Source organism: Halichoerus grypus, chromosome 6, assembly GCF_964656455.1.
Source record: "Halichoerus grypus chromosome 6, mHalGry1.hap1.1, whole genome shotgun sequence".
NCBI classification, from domain to species: domain Eukaryota; kingdom Metazoa; phylum Chordata; class Mammalia; order Carnivora; family Phocidae; genus Halichoerus; species Halichoerus grypus.
Genome location: NC_135717.1, coordinates 75,968,465 through 75,994,628, shown reverse-complemented (window position 1 = coordinate 75,994,628; position 26,164 = coordinate 75,968,465). Strand labels below are relative to the sequence as shown.

Below are 26,164 nucleotides of genomic sequence, written 5' to 3'. Positions count from 1 at the left end.
CAGCTTTAGGGTTTAAGTTACCAGAAGATGACTGTCAAGGTCAAAGTGCTTCCGCTCTAAGACAAGCTAGCAGCCACAGCAGCAGACTACCGCTGCTGAAAGAGGCTCAGCATTTTGAGACACCTGAATTTTCCTGGCTTGTTTCCTAGAGTTCATTTGTACAAACCTGGAAACATCTGAAGAGCCAGCAGCCCTATGGTAATTCCTTTAAACAGTATTTACTTTAGTTCCCATCATTCTTACTAGAGAAAGAACTCTGGGCAGCATCTCTACATGTAGTAACATGTATACATCAGAATCCTAAATCAACAAAACCCTCATTCGACCCCAAATTCACTCTCATGTAAATGGTGTCCCCTCAGTAAATGCTGCATGCCTACTGCACATTCCTTTCAAGAAAATGCCGCAAAATGTAGGAAGAGTGACAAACCCCAAATACCAGTGAATGGACATATGTTCTCTGCGCCACTTCAAAGTAACAACAGACCAACTAATAAGACCTATTCCCACACTCACCTGCTGGGCTATGAGATCCAGCCGGCTTTCTAGGGTATTGGAAACTTTTATTTTACGATCCCCATTATAGATCTCAACTCCACCAGCTCTACAAAGAACACAGGAAATAACAATTTTTATAGATTTGAGGCAGACAGACCCATGGTACATTTACTTTCTTTCCTGAGAAGAAAGCTGTTTTGGTGTGTGGAGTGTCTATGTACTGTAAGGGCCAATAAACACATGCAAAGAGCTTAAAATTAATTCAGAAAGTTTCTGAGGACTTAAGCTATGGTTGTTGATAATAACTGTCATTTACCAAGTGACTGCTACCTGCCCATCTGGTTTTATGTTACAGCACCTAATTTAATTCTAATCAGCCCTCCCCAACAAAATGAAAAGGGGGAGGATTTAGCCCCAGTTTGTCAATCAATCAAGTCCTCATCTGAATATTTCTTAAAGGACCAATCCTGCAAATAACCAGGGGTACTCATAAGGCCATATGCAGAACTGTATTGTGTATCAGGTTAAAGGTACCACTGTAATCTTGTGCCAGACCGGCCCTTACAAAGTCCTGCCTCTAGCCACACCTCACTTCTGTTGTTCCTTTCCCCAAAGTTTCTAGCACTTAGAGGCTTAAGGCAGATAAGTCAAATTCTATTACAAGGAGCCTCCGGGAATGAAATTCTTTTGTACATTAGAATTTTATCAAATATTTTTCTTCTTTTTCTTTTTTTTTCTAAAAGACATTGGTGTTTTTTTGTTTTTGTTCTTGTTTTTTTTTTTTTTTTTTTTTTAAAGATTTTATTTATTTATTTGAGACAGAGAGAATGAGAGAGAGAGAGCACACGAGAGGGGGGAGGGTCAGAGGGAGAAGCAGGCTCCCTGCTGAGCAGGGAGCCCGATGCGGGACTCGATCCCGGGACTCCAGGATCATGACCTGAGCCGAAGGCAGTCGCTTAACCAACTGAGCCACCCAGGCGCCCATTGTTCTTGTTTTTTTTTTTAATAAAGATTTACTTATTTGCCAGAGAGAGAGAGAGCAAGCACAAGCAGAGGGAGCTGCAGGCAAAGGGAGAAGCAGGTTCCCTGCTGAGCAAGGAGCCTGATGTGGGACTCGATCCCAGGACCCTGGGATCATGACCTGAGTGGAAGGCTCAACTGACTGAGCCACCCAGGCGTCCCCAAGTATTTCTTGAAATAAGCAGGCTATGTGACAAAGGCTGGGAAAAGGTTTTGCAAATTGTCTTTGGAAAACTTTAATGGACAATGACGTTTTCTTACTCTATCCTCCCTCCCTCTGGCATTTCTTTGGTTTCTCTAAACAGACTATATCCTTCATAAGGACGTGGCTGGCTCTGCTGAAATCCTGACCCCACTGTCTGTGACACAGTTTTTCTCATGGAGGGAGTAAGGGCAGGAAGACCACCACTGTGTGAGAATGTTGACTGAGGGCCAGGCACTCACTGAGTGTAAAGCCCAGGGCTGCCCATGACTTCTATCTTCCCAGTAACCTATGAGTCTCTGTTGGTATCCTCACCACTTTACAAACAAGAAAAAAGGTCTAAAAAGACTGAATAAAATGACCTGATTGAATAAAAGAACAATATTTAAAATTCTACTTTAAATTAGCACTGGAATCAGTCCACCGTTCCTTATCTACAATTCTGAAATTCAATAAGCTATCAGAACAGAAGTGTAATCTGTGTGTCTCCAAAAGCTAAATTGACCTCTAGTCATCTGGCAGCAAATGACTAGCGAATCTTTATGTATTTATCCCTTGCAGTGTGAGTGTGCCCATTCAGAAATATTAGTATTTTTGATCACCCGGGGTGGGAGGTTGACGCCTCAGACCCTGCTGGGGTATTATGTCACAAGTGGTATATGTTCTTGCTTGCTTTTCTCAACACTGGTATTCAAAACATCTGGCCCCAAAGGTTTTAGGACTGAAACCCACTCTTTACCAGACAGACCCTGAACTAAGTGTTTTCTGTCCTATCTGCTCGATCTCTACTACAATGAGTATCTGACCGCTCAATAACCACGTATACTGTGGGTACCAGGCACTGTGTTAAGTGCTGTATAGACATTATCTCATTTAAGCTTCCAAGAATTCTGTGAGGTAGGTGCTATTATCCCAATTTAGAGATGAGGAAATCCAGGCTCCATGAGATTAAATAACTGGTCCAAGACTACCCAGTGAGTATATGGCAGAGTGGAGAATCAAACCTAAATCTGATGATAATACTGAAGCTTTTTGCACTAGCTTATACACCTTCTGAGTTTATAAAGCATTTTCACATGTACGATATCCTCTCTTTTCCTCACTTCATGAAACAAAAAAGCAAAAAGCATCGATTCCATTTTACAAATGATGGAATTCAGTCTCCAGGTCCCATAGCTCACAAAAGGCCAACTCAGGACTCAAACCCAGGTCTGGTGCTCTTTCAACTAGGTTCGCGCATCCCAAGGACTTTCTGCAATGTTAGTTAACGTGTGCCTACGTGGCATCTAACACAGGCACAATCAAGAAAATGACCTTGGCTCTGACCTCATCAGGAGTTCCTATTGCCTAGCCCGGCAGCACCAAGCTTATCAGGGATGCTGAAGAAATGGCCTGTCATTTCCTCACAGCACAAGCACCACTGGTATTTGCAATTCTGTACCTAAGGAACGTAACTATTAGGTTCTATTCGTTTCTATAGTAGTTACTATCATACGTGATGACTTGTCTTATTTCATAGAAACTTAGAGGTAGCAATTATCTTCCCCAGCATCTAACACAGAGATCTGGACCCAGCTTTGAGTTCTGGGTAAAGAATTAGTGCTGCCTCTCTGCAGAATAAACTAAGCGACCACAGGAAGCCAGCTCCTTTTAGGGTGTGCCTGGTTGGTTAACAAGAGAGAACAGCACAGTACTGAGAGGGGACACAGCCAGAGTCACAGGTGGCACAAAGCCACACCACTGTTCTGGGGAAGAGTGCTTCAGAGAAAACTCAACAAGACCCAGCATGAAGGCCATTCTCGTAGTGAAAGCAGCTTAGATGTTAAGAGAAGGAATACTCCTTACATTTCCTCAGGCAGGTAGGCCTCCTGATCAATTTGGACATCAACATCTTTTTTGGTGGCAATTTTGTACATAGGAATCGCTTTTTGCACTGCAGCCTGGAAAAACAGAAAACAATGAAAGGTTTTAGCAGAAACTACAGAGCAAGTATCCAAAAAAAAAATCAGCCAACTATACAAGCAAGGCATATTCCTATTTATTTATCAAGTAAAAGAATAGATGCATTGCTGATGGAAATGTAAAATGGTACAGCTGTTGTGGAAAATGGTATGGCAGTTCCTCAAAAAATTTAAACACTGAATTACCATATGATTCAGCAATTCTACCTCTGGGTATGTACCCAAAAGTGAAAGCAGAGATTTGAATGGCTAATAGTACAACCATGTTCACAGCAGCTTCATTCACAACAGCCAAAAGGTAGGTAGAAACAACCCAAGTGTCTAACAGATAAACAAAATGTGCACACAATTCAGATGCATACAATTCAGCCTTAGAAAGGAAGGAAATTCTGACGAGGCTCACATGAGGAACCTTGAAGACATCATGCAAGGTGAAACAGGCTAGTCACAGAAGGACAGATGTTGTATGATTCCACTAGCATGAGGTACCTAGTGTAGGCAAATTCAGGAAGATAGGAAGTAGGGTGGTGGCTGCTGGGGGGGTGGGGAACGGGGAGTTAGTGTTTAATGGGGACAGAATCTCAGTTCGGGACGGTGAACGTGTTCTGGAGAGGGATGGGGCCACGACGACTGCACAACAATGTGCACGTACTTAGTGCCACTCTACACCTGAAATGGTCAAGTTTATACTGTTGACTGTACATCTTACAATTTTAAAAACAAATGAGCACATCAGGAAAAAAAAATAATGCTATACTGTAATTAATGTGATAAAACATAATTAGTGGAAAGTCCTATCTAAATAATAATGTGCATGAGTAGACATATAAATAATATTTTCTTAAAGGAACTTTAGTTGGCAACTCAGACGTGCCTCCAAAGAATGCTTATCACCTTGGGGAACTCTCTAATATGTCTAGCTCTCTGTTTTATAGGTTCATAAATGAGGCTGTCAGCACACACATGGATCCAGGTTACTGGCATAGTTTACAAACGAGAATCACACTTTATTAATTTCCAGTGCAGAGTGAGGGGAATGAGCACCTGTATTCTTCAGCTGGCACGTTTTCTTTCCTAGGAGACAAGTTACTTGGGAGACAAATTATAATAAGAGCGTGAATACATTATGTATTCTAAGTATATTAATTTATAGTAAGAAACGTAATTGCTAAGGGACTAAGCACTCAATCCTTGCCTGAAAGCAAGCTGCATGGAAGAATTTTATTTTTAAAATAAATTTTTTTTTTTTTAAGATTCTACTTATTTATTTGACAGAGAGAGAGAGAGAGAGAGCGAGCGAGAGCAGGAACACAAGCAGGGGGAGTGGGAGAGGGAGAAGCAGGCTTCCCGCAGAGCAGGGAGCCCGACATCCTGGGATCATGACCTGAGCCGAAGGCAGATGCTTAACAACTGAGCCACCCAGGCACCCCTTATTATTATTTTTTGAAAGTTTTGTTTATTTAAGTACTCTCTACAGCCAACACGGGGCTCGAACTCACAACCTTGAGATCAAGTGTCTCATGCTCTCCTAACTGAGCCAGCCAGGCGCCCCACAGGGAAGAATTTTCACCTGAAGAGCGACTCGATGACAGAGAGTCGGAGCTCGGTGAGTTCATTCTGATTTGCGGGTCCTTTAGTCTAGGGTATCCGTCTAATGCTACAGCCTGTATGGACCCCCTGTGGCACCAGCAGCCGGCCCCAGACCAGGCAGCTTCTCCCTTAGGCCACGGAGGAACACCTTAGCATTTGCCTCTGGGACTGCAGCTCACTTTCTTTGTACCCACTTTCTTTCCCCACTACAGGAATACATTAGGTTATAGCCAAGCCTTGCTAGTCTGGGAGTAGTTTGTCACTTTTAGATGGCATGGCCTATCTTTGCTCCAATCCAGTACGTGCTGTTTTCACTGCTGAATTTTCAGAAGATTATGGCGTTACAGAGCTCCCAGAAAGGAAGGAGGGTACTAACTCAGAAGGGGCAACTTGACCTCTTCATGAAAAGAAATTAGAGACTTAGGTACACTTAAGTTACTATCTGTAATGTGTTAAGATACCTCTAATTTCCATGGTTGAGCTATCCTCTATTAAAGCACGCATTTCATCTCTAACATTTTGATGTATTTAAAAAAAGAAAATGGATTTCTTCTTTAAGCTCTTTACCTTTACCAGAGGGAAATCCTGCTTCCTGCAACGAACAATCATTCGGGGCTCTAACAATTGGTACAAACCCTGTAAGACATAATCAGATGCAATTATTAGGAAATGCAATTTATAAAATCCAACAGCAAAATAAAATATTTTTAAAATTCTTTCATGTAGTTTGGAAAAAGACAGAATACACAGTATGAGAACATGGAAAGAAGCTTTTGATCTCACAAACAAGATAAATATACTCCAATGGCAGAAACAAAATTTATATGGAAATCTTCAAGTGGAAGCCAAATGTTACTGTAATTAACCTAAGTAAAGTAAGAATTTACAAGCGAGCAGCAAACATTTAAAATGTATACTGTCTTTGGTCTGAACCCCAAAATCTAAAGCAAGTATTTTAGCAATGAAATCAAATTAGGGAAGTTTTGTTTTTGTTTGTTTTAAGAGAAGGAGAGAGTGAGACAAAGAAGGGAGGGAGAGAGAGAATCTTAAGCAGGCTCCACACCCAGTGCAGAACCTGGCGTGGGGCTCGATCTCACAACCCTGAGATCATGACCTGAGCCAAAATCAAGAGTCGGACACTTAACCAACTGTGCCACCCAGGTGCCCCTCAAATTAGGGAAGTTTAAAGCTGGAGGTGGCAAGCAAATTTGACCCCTGAGTTCTAAAGGACTAATAAGACTATATAAAAGGATAGGAAAGTCTGGAAGTCTTATCCAATCAGATATTACTGTCCCCCCAACACATGACAAGGACAAGCACAAGGAAGAAGGCTAAGATGACAAAATAGGGGAAAAAAAAAAACAACAGAGCTGGTCTGTAACACATCTTGTCAATTTTTTAAGAACTGTGGCTATCAGTGGTAGGTCTAACCTAGAAATTACCTGAAGGACCAGTCCATCCAGCAGCACCTGGTACCTGGTTGTATCTTTTACCACTTTGCTGAGTCTCTGTTTCGCTTCATTTAGTAGGTCCTACAAAGAGTAGAAAAGAAAAAAGTTATCTACAGGTAGTCAGGGTAGTCAGCTCAGAACCCACTGTGAGGGTGGTCCTGGCTCATGCCCAATCGCTTCACATTATATTACTGTTTTCATTCAATACACATTCCAAGATATATGATAAACCACATGCTGTGCTAAGTACTATACACTGATACAAGGAAGCAGGAAGCAACATCACAGCTCCCAGGGAGTTCACGCTCAAGCAGAATAGCCCAGATTATCAATCAGTTCAGAAACCTACAAAACTGACTAACATGGAAAGAGCTACATGATATAGATTTAAAAAGCAAGCTATTAAGACTGTAGTGCAGAGACACCTGGGTGGCTCAATTGGTTAAGCATCTGCCTTCAGCTCAGGTCATTATCTCAGGGTCCTGGTATGGAGCCTCATGTGGGGCTCCCTGCTTGGCAGGGAGCCTGCTTCTCCCTCTCGCTCTGCTGCTTCCCCTGCTTGTGCTCTCTCTCTCTCAAATAAATAAATATCTTCAAAAAAAAAAAAAAAAAAGACTTGTGCAAGATGAGAGATGGAGGGAGAGAGAGAGAGACAGCGTGAGCACAAGCAAGGGGATCGGCAGGTAAAGGGAGAGGGAGAAGCAGGCTCCCAATGAGCAAGGAGCCCGATGTGGGACTCAATCCCAGGACCCTGGGATCATGACCTGAGCCGAAGGCAGACACTTAACTGAGCCACCCAGGTGCCCGATTTCAATTTTCTTTATGCTAATTTGTATTTTTTAATTTGTCTATAATAAACATTGACTTCTATAATAAAAATAACTAAAATAAAAATTAAAAGGGATTATCAGGAAACAAATTGCTTATGGTTGAGAGAATACAGTGGAAATTACTCATTAAGTAATAAGCATTTATTGGCTTACTGGTGAAAAGAGGTCAGGTCTTTTAAAAGGCAGAGATAATGCCTCTGAATCAAATTGTTCTACAGTCTATTCTACTTAGTATGATCTCTGGAAAGCTATGTTTCTTGGTACTTTAAGGAAGAAGGAGAGACACGTGCTCACCTAGAGGCCAATCAGAGTTTGGGCAGAGAGGGTGGAGACGAAGAAGTAGCCCTCCATGCTGAAAAGCCCTTTATCTGGTTCTGAGAGCTACCCTTGATCCCCACCCCTCTGAGACCACTGCCGTGCAAGACGCCTGAAGCGAGCTCTCACTCCATGGTTCGCGCGGAGGCGAGGGCACTCTTGACACTCACTCACTCATGCAGCTAACGTCAAGCTAACATTTATTTCATCTGACATCTACTAAGTACAAATAGACCAAGATTTATTTTTAAAATCAGAAGTACTGGGGCACCTGGGTGGCTCATTTGGTCAAGCGTCTGCCTTCGGCTCAGGTTATGATCCCAGGGTCCTGGGATCGAGCCCCGCATCAGGCTCTCTGCTCAGCAGGAAGCCTGCTTTTCCCTCTCCCACTCCCCCTGCTTCTGTTCCCTCTCTCGCTGTGTCTCTCTCTCTGTCAAATAAATAAATAAAATCTTCCAAAAAAAAGAAATCAGAAGTACTCACTTTAGGGCCAATTTAAAAAAAACTTTTAATAAGAAGTAAAATAGATTCCAAGCCTTCAACAGCAGGTATAGAAGACTGGTGGCCCTCTGCCTCTACAGACTGACTTTGCAAGGCAACAACTTCCTGTCAATTCTGACATTAGACAACGAATAAAAGTCCACACACATACTTTCACATGAAAACTGGTTCTAACGTACTAACAAACTAAGAAAAATTTTAAATAATAATGAGCATTTAAAATTTAAAAAAAATTTTTAAATGATGATGAGCATGTAGATTTCTAATCTGTAGCTGGCCACCCCCAAGAATTTCATGAAGGTGTTCTGAGAAACCATGTCATTAGAGACTATTTTAAAGATTTTATTTATTTATTTGATAGAGACACAGCGAGAGAGGCAACACAAGCAGGGGGAGTAGGAGAGGGAGAAGCAGGCTTCCCGCTGAGCAGGGAGCCCGACATCCTGGGATCATGACCTGAGCCAAAGGCAGACGCTTAATGACTGAGCCACCCAGGCGCCCCTAAAATTTCTGTTTTCTAAAAAGCAAATAAGGGCGCCTGGGTGGCTCAGTTGGTTAAGCGACTGCCTTCGGCTCAGGTCATGATCCTGGAGTCCCGGGATCGGGTCCCGCATCGGGCTCCCTGCTCGGCAGGCAGTCTGCTTCCCCCTTTGACCCTCCTCCCTCTCATGCTCTCTATCATTCTCTCTCTCAATAAATAAATAAAAATCTTTAAAATAAATAAATAAATAAATAAATAAATAAATAAAAAGTAAACAAGATGGTTAAAAAAAAAAACATTCTACTTCCCATATTGTTCTATACCTTAAGATTATCTTCACTGAATTCAACAACTGTCCAAAAAAAAAAAAATTCCTTATGAGGTGCCTGGGTGGCTCAGTCGGTTAAGCACCCAGTGCTGGACTCTTGGTTTCTGCTCAGGTCAGGAGATCGAGCCCTGCCCCACATTAGGCACCGCACTCAGTAGGTCCCCATTTTGTTTTGATGATGAAAACCAAAATACATTTAAAGTTAACAATGAGGGGGCGCCTGGGTGGCTCAGTCGGTTAAGCATCTCCCTTCGGCTCAGATCACGATCCCAGGGTCCTGGGATCAAGCCCCACATCAGGCTCCCTGCTCAGCGTGGAGTCTGCTTCTCCTTCTCCCTCTGCCTGCCACTCTGTCTACTTGTGCTATCTCTCTGTCAAAGAAATAAATAAAATCTTAAAAAAAATTAAAAAATAAAAATAAAGTTAACAACAGGGGTGCCTTGCTGGCTCAGTCGGCAGAGCTTTCAACCTTTGATCTTGGGGCTGTGAGTTCAAGCCCCACGTTGGGTGTTGAGATTACATAAAAATAAAATCTTTAAAAAAAAAAGTTAACTAATGTCCAAAAGGAAATCATTTTTCTTCTTCTAAATATGTAATTATTAGATGATAGTCACTTTTTTCCCCCATTTTTCCCATGGTGGGATCATCTCAGGTTGGCTTTATTTCCATTTATTGATCCTCAGCCAGCTTTTGCTTTAAAGCACTTAGCTGACTAGCTGACAGAGCCTACAGTAACTGCTGAGAAGAATCTGCTAAAGAAACTGTACCGCCATTACCGTTTCCACTAAATGGAGTTTGATTAGCTTTAAGATGTTTCTAGTCCCTGAGGGTGCAAGAGAAAGGACAGCCTCAAAATCTCCCCCACAGCAACAGTCATTGTTAAATATATTCTGCACAAAGCAGACTAAACCATCAGAGCAAGAAACATTTTTTTTCAAAGATTTTATTTGTCAGAAAGACAGAGAGCACAAGCAGGGGGAGCTGCAGGCAGAGGGAGAAGCAGGCTCCCCGCTGAGCAGGAAGCCCAATGCGGGGCTCAATCCCAGGACCCTGGGATCATGACCTGAGCTGAAGGCGAACGCTTAACCCACTGAGCCACCCAGGCGTCCCACAGCAAGAAATATTTAAACAGTAATTCATCTCCTCACAAAGATCTAGAGTCTGAAGACAGGGTTGTAATTCTGAGTTAGCCCAGACACTGAAAGAAAGGATGACAACAGTAATGTGAAAACCATTCTTTAAATTCAAAGGTGTGTAACACACACACACACACATTTTTAAGATTTGGGAGAGAGGGAGAGAGTGTGCATGGTGGGGGGGGGGGGAGTGGCAGAGGGAGAGAGTCTTAACCGACTCCATGCTGTGTGTGGAGCCCAACTCGGGGGGGAGGCCCTTTATGTGGGGCTCGATCTCAGGACCCTGACAATCAGGGCCCTAGCTGAAACCAAGAGTCGGGCACCCAACTGAGTGAGCCACCAAGGCACCCCAGGAAGAGTATATATTAAAAAAAATGGGGGGGGAGGCACGTGGCTGGCTCAGTTGGTAGAGCATGCGACTCTTGATTTTGCGATTATGAGTTTGAGCCCATTTGGGGTAGAGATTACTTTAAAAAAAAATCTTAAAAAAGGGGGAAAGAAAAAAGTGGGAAAATTTATTTTGGGGGGTTAAAAAAACTGGGTAGAACATGATGCCCTGAGAGAATTAATTAATTAATTAATTAATTTAGACAGAGAGTGTGCTCACATGCGCATGAGCAAGGGGGTGGGGAGAGCAGAGGGAGAAGAGAGAGAATCTCAAACAGGCTCCATTGTCAGCATGGAGCCCAAGGCAGGGCTAGATCTCACAACTGTGAGATCATGACCTGAGCTGAAACCAAGAGTCTGCCGCCTAAAGGACTGAGCCACCCTGGGCGCCCCGACAGAACTTTTTTTTTTTTTTTTTAGATTTTATTTATTTATTTGAGGGAGAGAGCACATGAGTGGGGGGAGGGTCAGAGGGAGAAGCAGACTCCCCACCAAGCAGGGAGCCCGATGCGGGACTTGATCCAGGGACTCCAGGATCATGACCTGAGCCGAAGGCAGTCACTTAACCAACTGAGCCACCCAGGCGCCCCCGGACAGAACATTTTTAGAAATAAAATTTCTGGGGGCGCCTGGGTGGTTCAGTTAAGTGTCTGCCTTCAGCTCAGGTGAAGATCCCAGGGTCCTGGGATCGAGACCCACGTCTGACTTCCTGCTCAGCGGGGACTCTGCTTCTCTCTCTGGCCCTCTCCTCACTCACGCATTCTCTCTCTCCCAAATAAAATCTTTAAAAAAAATAAAATAAATAAAATTTCTGTATGAACATAGTGAAATTATTAAGAGCCAATCAGGGTTGCTTGGGTGATCAGTTGGTTCAGCACCCCACTCTTGATTTCGGCTGGGGTGGAGATCTCTGGGTCGTGGGATCGAGCACTCAGGCTCCCCGCTCAGTGGGAAGTCTGCTGCAAATTCTCTCTCTCCCTCTGCCACTCCCCCCACTTGCACGCACTCTCTCTAAAAATAAATAAATCCTAAAAAAAAAAAAGAGAGAGAGAGATGATCAAAAATCAACCTCTAATTTTAGGTGTCCATGAGGAACAACCTAACCCCTAGAAGTGTTATTAATTAAATCCTAACAGCCTGGTTAAGAAGTCGTTTAAGCCTTTACAGTCTGGGAAGCTTATGGGCACAAAGATTTAAAGCATATACTGTATATGAGACATTTGGCTGAAATGTCTCCTCCTCACCAAGGAATCCCTCCAGCATTTTTCTCTTCATGCTGGAATGGACCAATCAACAATCGTCAAGCAAAGACGAGTGGAGTACGGGGGTTGGTTTGCTCTAAGAGAATAAAATTAGATAAAGTCAACTTGTAAAGAGCAATACTAGCCCTCTGTAAAAGTAACCCACTATAAAAATCTGGAAACGGGTAAAATGAGGAGTTTTAACACCACCTACAACTCCAATCAAGGATGTAGGGAAGTCGAAATAAACCAAAGTCCAGCTAAGAAGGCTGAAATCTAACTGATATAAATTGTACTGTCCCTGTCTTAAGTATTCCCATCCACTTGATAGACAGGTCATCACAGGTGAAAAAAGTAAATTATGATCAACAATGTTACAAACCACTAATATCTTAGTTACTAATAATCTTTGATTCTAAATTCAAACTCTCTGATTATCATCTGGCTCCCCGTGCAGCTTTTCCAAGGAGAGATATGTATATTATTGCAGTTCACGTGTCAGCTCACATACCAGTATCAGTGTTTTGGAAGGGCCTATCTGCCCACTTCAACATAACTGCCTCTAAGGATTCTGGAAATATTAGGATTCTGGTCCGGAAAGTAGCAAACCAAAACCCGATTATGATGTCAACATCAAAATCCTAACTCCCTGGTCCCGCCTAATTTGATGTGTCAGCTGGCCTCCCTGGAAGACATTTCTATTTCATCTCTCTTTAACCACAAAACTAGAACTCTACTTCAGGATCAATGAATCAGAATTTATATGCTAGTGTATATCTTCTAGCAATTTTTAAGTAAGTTGTGAAGTTTAGGGAAGTGTTAATAAAGATGTGTTTTGTGTTAGGCATTATACTAGTCACTTTACCTAGATTATCTAATTTAATTCTAGATAAGCTTCAGGTGTTATTTTTTCCCCCCCCATTTTATAGGGAACAGAAGGTTCGAAGGGGCTAAAAAATCTGCCCACCAAACAGCTGATACCAGGAAATACAAATTCAGATTTCACAGGGATTCCAAAGCTTGTGCTCTTAAACCTAGAAAACATCAGGGCAGACAAGGAAAAAAGATAAATAGCAGACAAAAGTAACTAAAGGATTATGTAACTAAGACCAATTTTGATAGCAAAATCCTGCTGATTTCATTTTTACCCTGGTTTTCTATTTTTCCCCTTCCTTCTATCATTTGTCAATATCCCTTTCTATCCAACTGCTTGACAACTTCCCCTTCTTACCTAACTTCCTACTCTATGGATAAAACTAGAAATAAAACCCATTTAAAGCACGTATGTATGCCCCAATGTATATGTAACCCTGTGTGCTCTGTCAGTTCCGAGTCTGGCTCCCCATTCCTCCAGACCTCTTACTGAGTCTGCTCAACTGTAAAAAACTTGATGGCAAGAAGTTAAGACTTGGCAAAGGCCCAAGGAAATCAGCGTCTTTAGGACAACTGAAATTACACAAATGTTTATTTTCACACAATTCTCATTATAAATTAAAAAAATAAAAGCTCAACTGTACACTGAACTCAAGCTGCATGCTACAGAAGACTTGGGACTTCACATGTGTTCCAGAAGGAGATCAGAACACAGATGGCTCACACAGCCCTACTGCTCAAGAGGCCACGCATCCTGCCTTCAGCTCCTCAAGCCACAGTCACTTCTCATCTTTCAGGCCGTTACAATCTGGCTTTCTGCCTTCATTAATGAAAATGAAGTGCTCTGGCAAAGTCAGAAATGACACCTTGATTGCCAAATCTCTTTGCTCTTCCTATGTTGATTCTTGGAAGCATTAGATACTATATTAGATTATCATTTTGTTCAAGTTTTCTGTTCCTTTAGCTTCTTATTCTCCTCCAACATGACTACTCTTCCCTCATGTTTCCTTAGCAATCTCTTATTTCCTGCCTATTAAATATGCTGCATTCTTGGGGCACCTCGCTGGCTCTGTTGGTAGAGCATGCACCTCTTGATCGTGGGGTTGTGAGTTCAAGCCCCATGTTGGGGATACAGCATACTTAAAAAAAAAAGTGTGTGTGTGTATATATATATAAATATGTGTGTAGATATATATGTGTGTAGATATGTATGTGTATATATGTATATATACACATGCTTCTCAGTTTGTTTACATGGCCCTATAATTTGATATCCACAACCTTGGTGATCTCATCCATACCCACAGCTCTACCTGGGACCTGTGTGTTGTCCATATAGAAGTTCCAACCTTTTGGGGTGCCTGGCTGCCTCAGCCAGTGGAGTGTGTGACTCTTATTTCGGGGTTATGGGTTTGAATGCCACACTGGATGTAGAGATTACTTAAAAATAATTTTTTTTTTAAGATTTTTTATTTATTTGTGTGTGTGTGTGTATGTGAGAGAGAGAGAGCACAAGCAGAGGGAGCGGCAGGCAGAGGGAGAAGCAGGCTCCCTGCTGAGCAAGGAGCCCAATGCGGGACTCAATCCCAGGACTCTGGGATCATGACCTGAGCTGAAGGCAGATACTTAAATGACTGAGCCACCCAGGCGTCCCTAAAGATAAAATCTTAAAAAAAAAAGTCCCAACCTCTCTCATAAGCCCAACTCGTATCTGTTCACTTGGATTCCTAAAGCTATTCCAACTCCAAGGTTTATCACCATCCCTCACCTGCTCCTCTTATTCCTAATCTCCATCCCTCCATCCAGTTGCCTACCCCAGGAACCCTAAGTCTTTCTTGACTACTTCTTTCCGCTCACTCATTGCAACCTGAAAGTCGCCAAGTCCTACAACTACCTTTGTAGGATCTGTGCAATGAGGCTCCTGCCTTCTCTTCATCTCTTTTGCTGCTACCGTGGTTTAGGCTTTCCTACTTCTTGACCTGAGAGGTAAGCCCAAACCTCCTTGTCTGTTCCCAGTCACCAGCTCCTTCTCTAACAAAAATGTAAGCCTAAAGCAGTAGTTCTTAGTGTGGTTCTCAGACCACTGCATCAAGGGTACTCTGGACTGCTTATTTAAGCTGATTCCTGACTAGAACATAAAATTCTCTGGAAATAGGGCTGGCAATCCCCATTTTAACAAGGTCTTCCAGGTAGTTTTTATGCTCATTAAAATTAGAGAGTCAGCCAAAGGATAAGTTCCATATTCTTTTTAAGGTTCACACTCAAAAAGCTATAGTACAGATATACACTGTGGTCTCAATCCAGTTGGATGCAGACTGCTATAGGGCCCAGCAGGATATAAGCCAAATATAAGTATACTTTGAATTCAGTTCAAATAGCTTATGAAGGCAACCCAGCTAAATTAGAAAATGAAAATAGAATAGTGAAAACTAAAAGATGATGATAGTACTGAAACAGAATTTTGTTTGTGACCATTTCGGAAATAAGCAGACAAACTCTCTGGCAAAATTTGGGGAAGATATGTGTGATATGACCTGAAACTGCTGCTTTGTGTTTCAAACTTATAAAATGTAAGCCTCTTCCCTTAACCCATCTCTTAAAGAAAATGGTGGATAACTATATTCTGGTTTTTTGGGGTTTTTTTGGGGGGGGGAGAGGGTGGGGGGGCAGAGGGAGAAGGAGAGAGAATCCTAAGCAGGCTCCACACCCAGTGCAGAGCCCAACGTAGGGCTCAACCTCATGACCCTGAGATCATGACCTGAGCTGCAATGAAGAGCCAGACACTTAACTGACCAGGCGCCCCCTGGTACACAAACTTTATTTTGAAAAACGATCTGAAGTTGGATCTTTTCTAATTACAAAATGTTCATTCCATACAACTGTGCTTTCTCTCTATATCCTCTCCCTCAAAATTTGAAAATCACTGTGTATGATGAGAGAGGTTATTCAAGTATAAAATAATCATGTAAATACTCTAGAGGGCGAAAAAAGTTGACAAGCACTGGTACTGAAAAGTGGAAAATACAGAGAAGTAGAAAAAAGGAAAAAAAAAAAACAACCCAAATTTTTGTTTTGTTTTGTTTTTTAAACCACAAGTCATACTTAGCCTACTAGGATATTAAGTTCCACAAAGGCAAGGACTCCATTTTATTATAACTCTAGTAATAAAAATCGTGCTTGCCACTTGGTAAGCATATCAGATATTTGATTAAGTAAATGATCTAAATTTTAGATATTAGTTTCCTATCCATGACACCTAAAATTTCCTTCTAAAAGCCAAACTTGTAATTCATTATATTTAAAAGGATTTAGGGCACCTGGGTGGCTCAGTTGGTTAAGCGTCTGCCTTCAGTTCAGGTCATGATCCCAGGACTCTGGGATCGAGCCCCACATCTGGCTCCCTGCTCAGTGGGGAGTCTGCTTCTCCCTCTGCCCTCCCTCCTCCCACCCCCACTAGTGCTCTTGTGTTCTCCCCCTCCCTCTCTCTCCCTTGCAAAAATAAATAAAATCTTTAAAAAATAAAACCCAGGCGCCCCTAAAAATAAAATCTTTAAAAAAAATTTTTTTTAAAGATTTATTTTTATTTGACACAGAAAGAGCGAGCACAAGCAGAGAAAGCGGCAGGCAGAGGCAGAGGGAGAAGCAGACTCCCTGCTGAGCAGAGAGCCCGACGTGGGACTCGATTCCAGGACCCCAGACCATGACCCGAGCCAAAGGCAGCCACTTAACCGACTGAGCCACCCAGGCGCCCCTAAAAAATTTTTTTAGAAAGAAAAAATCAGGGGTGCTTGGGTGGCTCAGTCAGTTGAGTGTCTGCCTTTGGCTCAGGTCATGATCTTGGGGTCCTGGGATCAAGCCCTGCCCTAGGCTCCCTGCTCAGTGTGGAGTCTGCTTCTCCCTCTCCCTCTGCCCCTCCCCTCCACCTGTGCTCTCTCTGACAAATAAAATCTTTATTTATTATTATTTTTTAAAGATTGTATTTATTTATTTGACAGAGGGAGAGAGAGAGCACAAGTAGGCAGATAGGCTGGCAGTGGGAGAGGGAGAAGCAGGCTCCCCGCTGAGCACAGAGCCGGATGTGGGGCTAGATCCCAGGACGCTGGGATCATGACCTGAGCCGAAGGCAGACGCTTAACCAACTGAGCCACCCAGGCGCCCCAAATAAATTTTTTTTTAATTAAAGATTTTATTTATTTGACAGAGAGACACAGCGAGAGAGGGAACACAAGCAGGGGGAGTGGGAGAGGGAGAAGCAAGCTTCCCGTGGAGCAGGGAATAAATAAAATCTTTAAAAAAAGAAAAAATCAGGGGCGCCTGGGTGGCTCAGTCGTTAAGCGTCTGCCTTTGGCTCAGGTCATGCTCCCAGAGTCCTGGGATCGAGCCCCGCATCGGGCTCCCTGCTCAGCGGGAAGCCTGCTTCCCCCTCTCCCACCTTCCCTGCTTGTGTTCCCTCTCTTGCTCTCTCTCTGTCAAATAAATAAATAAAATCTTTAAAAAAAAAAAAAGAAAAAATCAGGTCAAGCAAACAATAAGGACAAGAAAAAATAATTTTAATTTGAAGTGAAGTCAGATCTACTAAAATACTGAGCTGTTTACTTTGGGTTATAAAACCTGTTTGCGGGGCACCTGGGTGGCTCAGTCCTTAAGCGTCTGCCTTCGGCTCGGGTCATGATCCCAGGATCCTGGGATCGAGCCCAGCATCGGGCTCCCTGCTCAGCAGGGAGTCTGCTTCTCCCTCTCCCACTCCCCCTGCTTGGGTTCCCTCTCTCGCTGTGTCTCTCTCTGTCAAATAAATAAATAAAATCTTTAAAAAAAAAATTAAAAAAAACCGGTTTGCCATCTAAGACAAGTACACCATTAGAGAATATATTATCAAAAGCATTTTTTTTTTTTTTAAGATTTTATTTATTTATTTGAGAGAGAGAGACAGAGAGAGAGAGCACATGAGAGGGGGGAGGGTCGGGAGGGTCAGAGGGAGAAGCAGACTCCCTGCCGAGCAGGGAGCCCGATGCAGGACTCGATCCAGGGACTCCAGGATCACGACCTGAGCCGAAGGCAGTCGCCCAACCAACTGAGCCACCCAGGCGCCCCAAAAGCATTTCTATAGTATATTAGAGATGACCTTTCTTAGGATCTTTCCCACTTTTAGTATCATTAATCTTCAAAAAAGGCAGCATAAAACCAGATAAAGCAAATACAAAACCTATTAACTGGTCAAATTATAACATTTAACAATATGTGCTATAACCCTTGGCACTCATCTTGAGGAATGCTGCTGAGATATTTAAGTTACAGGTCTCTAAACTCTTGAATTGTACAAATAACAGCATCTACCCAGTAGTTGTCACAGTTGTCATTTTTGACTCTGGGCATTTATCAAAGATACAGCAACTTATGGTCCAGGGGCTTTCGGAGCAAAGGCACCAAGAAGCTGGGAGAATATTTCAACTATCAAGACCTATTCAAAGAAGGGTTATTACCACCTGGAGGAAATGAGGTGGGGAAAGGCAAGTAACACTTCTTGAATAAACACCATATGCCAGTGTTAAGCTAGAGGAATTAAATGCGTTCTCGCATTCAATCCTCGTAAGAGCTTAAGAACCCTGTGTTTCAATTGGGCCAAGAAACTGACATTTGTTGGCATAAACCTTTATGGATTTGATTCTTTAGATTTTTTAATGTGTAAAAATAAATTTGATTTTTTTTTTTTTTTAAAGATTTTATTTATTTATTTGAGAGAGAGAGAATGAGAGAGAGCACATGAGAGGGGGGAGGGTCAGAGGGAGAAGCAGACTCCCCGCAGAGCAGGGAGCCCGATGCGGGACTCGATCCAGGGACTCCAGGATCATGACCTGAGCCGAAGGCAGTTGCTTAACCAACTGAGCCACCCAGGCGCCCAATTTGATTTTTTTTTAAGCAGGCTCCACACCCAGCATAGAGCCCAAAAATAAATTTGGTTTTTAAATAATTATAAAACTATAAAAAAAAAGGAAACAAAAAACCCAGCCCTCTGAACCAAGTATCATAATTAATACATACCAAAGAGGAAACTGAGGGTCAGAAATAATAATTTACTCAAACTAACATGGCAAAGCTGAAAGACTTTTTTTTTTCCCCTGAGAGAGGAAGGGGCAGAGGGAGAGGAAGAGAAAGAAGCCCAAGCAGGCTCCATTCCCCTGCAGAGCCCCACATGGGGCTCGATTTCATGATCCTGAGGGTCATGACCTGACCCGAAATTAAGAGTCAGATGCTTAACCGACTGAGCCACCCAGGCACCCCAAAGCTGAAATACTCTTAAAGCCCAAGTTCTTCTACAAGAAACCACCCCCCCAAGGTGGTTATTATTCTAAGTCCAACTTATAAACTATGTCAATCAGGTTGCTAAAGAAATTTGAATCCCGTGGAAGGAAATCAACCACTGATTACTGAAACTCAACATTTTGGTGAAGACACTAGGTTAACAGCTGTCCTGAGGTATTTTGCAGTCAACATTTCCACAAAAAGCTCTCCAGTCCTCTTTTTGGTATTTTATAAAGGATGAACTATTCATTCCCACGTGGGAAGATAACTTAGCAACAGATTTCCTATTTTCCCACATTCCTAGAATTTATTTTTTAACTTTTTTTAAGGATTTTTATTTATGGGGTGCCGGGGTGGCTCAGTTGGTTGAGCGTCTGCCTTAGGCTTGGGTCATGATCTCAGGGTCCTGGGACCAAGTCCCACATCAGGCTCCTTCCTAAGCAGGGAGTCTGCTTCTCCCTCTGCCTGTTGCTCCCCCTGCTTATGCTCACTCTCTCTCTGACAAAAAAATAAAATCTTAAAAAAAAAAAAATTTATTTGAGAGTGTGCACACACAAGCAGGGGGAGGGGCAGAGGGAGAAGCAGACTCCCCACTGAGCAGGGAGCCCGATGGGGCTCGACTCCAGGATCCTGAGATCATGACGTGAGCCAAAGGCAGATGCCCCACACATTCCTAGAATTTAAAAGCATTCGAATTTGAAGTATTATGAGTTATGTTAATAAGTGATCTCTGTTGTCCTGAATTTCAGCCCCTTATTTACCATCCTGACAGACATTTCCAACTGGAGGTTTCTTGGCCCCTTAAAGAATGTCCAAAAAAGTTTGTCCTCCTAACTTCCCACTTCATTAATAGAACCACCATTCTCCTAGTTAGCCAGGTCTGAAATTCAGTATTTAGCATTGGACTTGGAAGAGAAGTCAACCATTAGTCAATGTCTGGAAAGTCTCCCTGCAAAATGTGTCAACACTGACACACCAAGTCCATTCTCAGTGCTGCCACACCAGATTAACCTAGTAGGAATTGATAGCTTACAATATTAGTTTGTGTTTCTTTAATCTTCTAAGAAAATGGTATGCTTTCCATTTATTCAAGTTTTATACTTTTAGTTTTATATAGTTTTTTCATTTAGGTCTTATTTACTAATAATTCATAATAATTTAGTAATTTTTGTAACCATTATAAAAGAATCTATTTTTTTTTTTACATGCTAACTGGTTATTGTTGGGATCCAGAAAAACTATTAATTTCTGTATATTTTCTCTGTAGCCAGTCACCATTTTTGTTTTTTTTTTTTTTAAGATTTTATTTATTTGACAGAGAGAGCGAGAGAGCACAAGCAGGGGGAGCAGGAGAGGGAGAAGCAGGCTACCCGCTGAGCAGGGAGCCGGACGTGGGACTCGATCCCAGGACCCTGGGATCATGGCCTGAGCCAAAGGCAGACGCTTAACCGACTGAGCCACCCAGGCGCCCCACCAGTCACCATTTTAAACTAATTACTAGTTCTTATTGCTTTTTAGATGTTGTATTTTTGTGTGTGGGAAATCACATCTGCAAAAAATCTTTATTCTTTCCCAGTTTGTATATAATTCTTATTTCTCCATCTTAAAGGAATCTAGGGCCTCCAATATAACAATGAAGAACAGTGAAGACAGCAGGCATCCTAGTTGGTTCCTAAAATATAATTCAAATACCTTTATGTGAACACAATTTTTTTTAAGTAAACTCCACACCTAATGTGGGGCTCAAGCTCACAGCCCTGAGACCAAGAGTTGCATGCTCTACCAACTGAGCCAGGCAGGCTAATTTGAATACCTTTAAACTTTCTCAACTAAGTAGTATGTTTCTGTAGGTTTCTAACTTCTTCCTTAGAAGACAATACTTCCCAAGTGCATGGTGGTGGGGAACAGGGAGACAGAGAATTCCAAGCAGACTCCCCACTGAGGGCAAAGCCCGACTCGGGGCTCAATCTCATGACCGTGAAATCATGACCTGAGCCAAAATTGAGTCGGACGCTCGACCGAGCCACCCAGGCACCCTTCACTTTGTATTTATTACAAAACCTAGTATAATGATTTGCTGACCAAATATTTTCTCTCTAGAAATCATTCAACTCCTTAATTAGCTAATGCTAACTAGTGAATTCTCTATAATAGGTAAGTGAATAAACATTTTATAATCTTATAATAGGAGCAAATTACTCACTGTAATAAGGTCATCTCTTGCTCTGAGGACTTTGAGCCTTGCTTGATTCATCAAATTAGACATCTGACTGCAAAAGGTATGGAAAAATAGTATCAGTATAGCATAAGAAAAAAACTGCAGAGAAATAAATATACAGCTTCTTTTGTATGTACAGATACTTCTCTTTGTATATACCCCAGAGAACCCCACTGAAATACATTTAGTGGTTTCTACCAACTTATTTTCAAAGATAAAGTATTTATTGAATGCTTACCAAGTGGCAAGCACTTTCATATCAGTTATTACAACTTTCTTTCAATAATCCTGTGATGCTTCCATTTTCACAAATGAAGAAAAAGAAATTACACAACTTGCCCAAGGTCATACAAGTATATTAAGTGGTCCAGTTAAGACTTGAGCCCATACCTACCTGACTCCAAAGCACCTGCTCTGTCCTCTTGTCCCACTGACTTTTTTTTTTTTTTAATTCAAGAGAGAGAGAGTGAGAGAGAGAGCACAAGAGGGGGTAGGGTCAGAGGGAGGAGCACACTCCCTGCTGAGCAGGGGGCCCGATGCGGGACTCGATCCTGGTACTCCGGGATCATGACCTGAGCCGAAGGCAGTCACTCAACCAACTGAGCCACCCAGGCACCCCGTCCCACTGACTTTTTAAAGCTTCCTTAGCTAATACGGTACGAGGATCTACGTACATTTTCTTCTGCTGCTCAATCTGCTTTTCTTTCTTCTCGTAGTATTCCATAATCTTCAGTCTTTGGGTTTGCACAAGACGACCTTTCTCAATGTTGAACTCTTCCTCTGCCTATCAAGGAAACAATTATTATTAATTCATTACACCAGATTTTGAGTTTTATTTTAAGCAGCTGGCAACCAGCAGCACTGTATTCCATATCAAAAAGTCAGTTTATTATGACTTGTCTTCAAAATTTATTTCTAATTTACTCAAAAGGGATAACCAATGATTTTCGACATAAATGATGAACCAGAAAACTAAAAATTTGATCTAGGATAACAGTACCCACGGGTGCCTGGCTGGCTTAGTTGGTAGAACATACCACTCTTGATCTCAGGGTCATGATTTTAAGCCCCCCACGGTGTGTGGAGCCTACTTAAAATAAAAATTAAAAAAAAAAAAAAAAAGATAACAGTACCCAGCCACAAAGTTACAAGGATATATTCAGATAGAAGATTCTGTATGTGAAAAAAAATCATTATGTATTCTAAATTTAATCCATTTGACTACAGAATTTGGAGCTTACATCTGGGTTACTGCCTAAAAAAATTTGGTCAAGTAATCTCAGTCTTAGTCCTCCCTTATAAAATAATAAAAATAGTATTCTTCGGGTGCCTGGGTGGCTCAGTTGGTTACGTGTCTGACTCTTGATTTCAGCTCAGGTCATGATCTCAGGGTTGTGAGATCGAGTCCCACGTTGGGCTCCAAGCTAGGCGTAGAGTCTGCTTGGGATTCTTTCGCTCCCTCTGCCTCTCCCACCCTACCTCCCTTTAAAAAAATAAATAGAACAGTATTCATTCCTCATAGGTCAAATAAGTAAGATAAATCTAACAGTCCTTTTAAAATTATAAGTTATATAAATGTAAGTTGTTTATGAGTGTAAATTACTGAGCAGTTACTTTTTAATTTTTTTAAATTTTTAAATTTTTTTTATTTTACTGGGAATACAAAGCAACATTACAGTTTCAGATCATTAAATAAACAAATGTGGTGATACAGTACAACAACAATCATGACCTGAATTCTGGGAGTAAGTAGTTTTCCAGTGCAGGGGGTAGGAGAAAACCACATTACTCAGCTACCAGAGGGTTTTGGCTTTAACTCAATGGCTGGAAGGAGTGCCAGTCCTGGTCAACCATCCATGAATCTTTTTCTTTCTTTTTTTTTAAGTAGCTCTATGCCCAACATGAGGCTGGAACTCATGACACTGTGATGAAGAGTCACATGCTCTACTGACTGAGCCAGCCAGGTGCCCCCATCCATGAATCTTCATCACAGCAAACTGGAATCTCCAATGTTTCAAACTAATTGTAGGAAGAGAGAATAACTCTAGGCTGACGTATAAATTGATCTAGATGACTACTAAAGTGTCCTCCATTCATAAGTTGTCAAAATCTTCAGAGTGACTGTTGGAGCAAGGAGGCTTTCGTATGCTCCCAGTTATATAGTGTGCAGAGGCTAGGAAGCATTAGTCCTGCTAGAGCACCTTGTGCTACCTACCCCTCAAAGACCGCCTGTACATATATACAACATGCCTGTCACAGTTCCAGCTGTTTCTGTGTTAAGGTCATCTTCTGCACCTCCTGTTTTCTCAATGATGGCTCCAAATGTGCTACAGAACAAAGCCAGAAAACCTAGCGCCAACCGACTGAGCCACCCAGGCGCCCCAGAAAACTCTTATTATTAAGTATAAATCAAATATAGAAAGACTCTGAATGACAACCTAGAATATATTTTATAAAGAAGTTTACAGTAACTGATCTATGTTAAAAAAAACCAAAACATTTTAACGGACAAACTAGCTTGCAATTAAGTTTTTTGGGGGAAGAATATACTTAGGATATCAAATAAAATCAAAGTGTGGAATTATTAGAGAATATAAAGCAGGATTAAAGAGAAATACTCAAAGAGAAAGAAAAAGCGGTCTAACTAGAACACGCAGAGAAAGCATGCGGTATACTGTGTCTGCTCCCGGACTAGAGCTAAGCGGCCAGAGTGAACGCTCAGCACCCTCTCAAGGAAGCACAGTTCTGCCTTGCACCAACGGCAGGCGCCACCAGAAGAGCGACAGAAGCCACTGGAGGAAGACGACAGGACAGCCCTCTTCCAGCAGTGTAACACCATCACAGGAATGGCTCTATCTAGACAGCTGACTACTGCTGGAAGAGTGGTCATTTTTTTAAAAGGTGATCTTACCAGTGTGTCAGATGTCTATGATTTTTAAGCAGTATGAAATGATTTTACAAAGTTAGCTAGAGTCGTCCACTTGAATGTTTAATGGCTGACACAGGTATCTGAGCTTTTATATTCTAAAAGAAATGCCTGGGGCACCTGGGTGGCTCAGTTAGTTAAGTATCTAACTGACTTCGGCTCAGTGGGTTCCCTGCTCAGCGGGGAGTCTGCTTTCCCTCTCCCTCTGTACCTCCCCACCCTGGTGCTCTTTCCCTCTCAAATAAATAAAATCTTTACAAATAAATAAATGAAAAGAAGTGCCTAACAGCTTTCTTCTATACCTATCATGGGAAATAAAGACGATTGTGTTATACGAGATACAATGCTTTTTTTTTTTAAGATTTTATTTACTGGCCAGAGAGAGCGAGCAAGCACACAAGCAGTGGGAATGGCAGGCAGAGGAGAAGCAGACTGCCCGATGAGCAGGGAGCCCCATGCAGGACTCAATCCCAGGACCCTAAGATCATGTATGACCTGAGCCAAAGGCAGCCGCTTAACTGACTGAGCCACTCAGGCATCTCGATATAAGACTATTTCAAATAGGAATGCATTTATCAGCTGAAATAGAATTTCTACATTTGTCCCAGAGGGATATAAGGGCACTAGTCATACAAGAAACTGAAGTGCTCCTATGACCATCAAACAAAATTAAACAATACTCCATCAGCTGTTAGATTATAGTAGTGGTAGGCAAAAGAGTCTTTTCTTCCTTAAATGATAAAAAAAAATTTTTTAAGATTTTATTTTTAAATAACCTTTCCACTGGAGCTCAGGAGCACTGTGAATGAGGGCACATCGTGCTAGAGCTCTCAGAGTTCTTGGGGGAAATGTTGATAGTACTGACGACCCCCATCCTCTGCACCAGCGCTGTGCAGCTCATCTCCACAACACCGGCAGCCTCTGCCTGAGCTTCCAGAATGCCCAGGACCTACTGCTGGGAGGACCACTGTGTGCCTGACTGCGCTTCTGGATACAAGAGAGAAGCTTGTAAACAATGTCACTCCTGCAGCATCTGCCAGGGCACAGGACCCTACTCCTGCACCTCGTGTAACACCAACCTCGTTCTGTCCCCCTTGGCACTGCAGCACCACCTGCTTCCCAGGGCACTATCTTCATGACAGCCGTGCTTGTCAGCATAGGTTTTTATTTTTTTTCTTTATATATATATTTTTAAGATTTTGTTCATTCACTTGAGAGAGTAAGGGGACACAAGCAGGGGGAGAGGGAGAAGCAGGCTCCCTGCTCAGCAGGGAACCCGCCGACGACGTGGGGCTTGATCCCAGGACCCTGGGATCATGACCTGAGCCGAAGGCAGATGGTTAGCCACCCAAGTGCCCTTGTCAGTGTAGGTTTTTAAAAATTACCTTTTCCATGGGGCGCCTGGGTGGCTCAGTCATTCAGCGTCTGCCTTCGGCTCAGGTCATGTTCCCAGGGTCCTGGGATCGAGCCCCGCGTCGGGCTCCCTGCTCCGCGGGAAGCCTGCTTCTCCCTCTCCCACTCCCCCTGCTTGTGTTCCCTCTCTCGCTGTGTCTCTCTCTGTCAAATAAATAAAGTCTTTAAAAAAATTTTTAAAAATAAAAATTACCTTTTCCTCCTTTCCTGCTCTTCTGGAGTCATTGAAGGAAATACGAAGTTCTTGCTTCCATACTCTCTCACCTGATAGCCTTTATTTTTTTTTAAGTTTTTTTTTTTTTTAGGATTTTATTTATTTATTTGAGAGAGTGAGTGAGTGAGTGAGAGCGAGCACGAGAGGGAGGAAGGTCAGAAGGAGAAGCAGACTCCCACTGAGCAGGGAGCCCAACGTGGGGCTCAATCCCAGGACCCTGGGATCATGACCTAGAGCTGAAGGCAGACGCTTAATCGACTGAGCCACCCAGGCACCCCT

General features: G+C 42.4%; 1 protein-coding gene and 1 non-coding gene across 5 annotated transcripts in view; both read right to left on the bottom strand.

Moving 5' to 3' along the window:
- Positions 1-26,164, bottom strand: part of ATP6V1E1 (ATPase H+ transporting V1 subunit E1) — a 48,623-nt gene that overhangs the window by 6,492 nt on the left and 15,967 nt on the right. For all 4 annotated transcript variants that reach the window (XM_078075416.1, XM_078075415.1, XM_078075417.1 and 1 more), the window contains exons 3-8: positions 22,007-22,116; positions 21,318-21,384; positions 6,714-6,803; positions 5,839-5,907; positions 3,566-3,660; positions 517-604 (exon numbers count right to left, since the gene is read on the bottom strand). In XM_078075416.1, coding sequence (XP_077931542.1) covers positions 517-604; positions 3,566-3,660; positions 5,839-5,907; positions 6,714-6,803; positions 21,318-21,384; positions 22,007-22,116 — 519 coding nt within the window. The remainder of the gene's footprint in view (positions 1-516; positions 605-3,565; positions 3,661-5,838; positions 5,908-6,713; positions 6,804-21,317; positions 21,385-22,006; positions 22,117-26,164) is intronic.
- LOC118551039 (small nucleolar RNA SNORA74) lies at positions 24,008-24,211 on the bottom strand. The gene has a single exon (XR_004924856.1). It is a non-coding gene; the product is annotated as a small nucleolar RNA SNORA74 (small nucleolar RNA).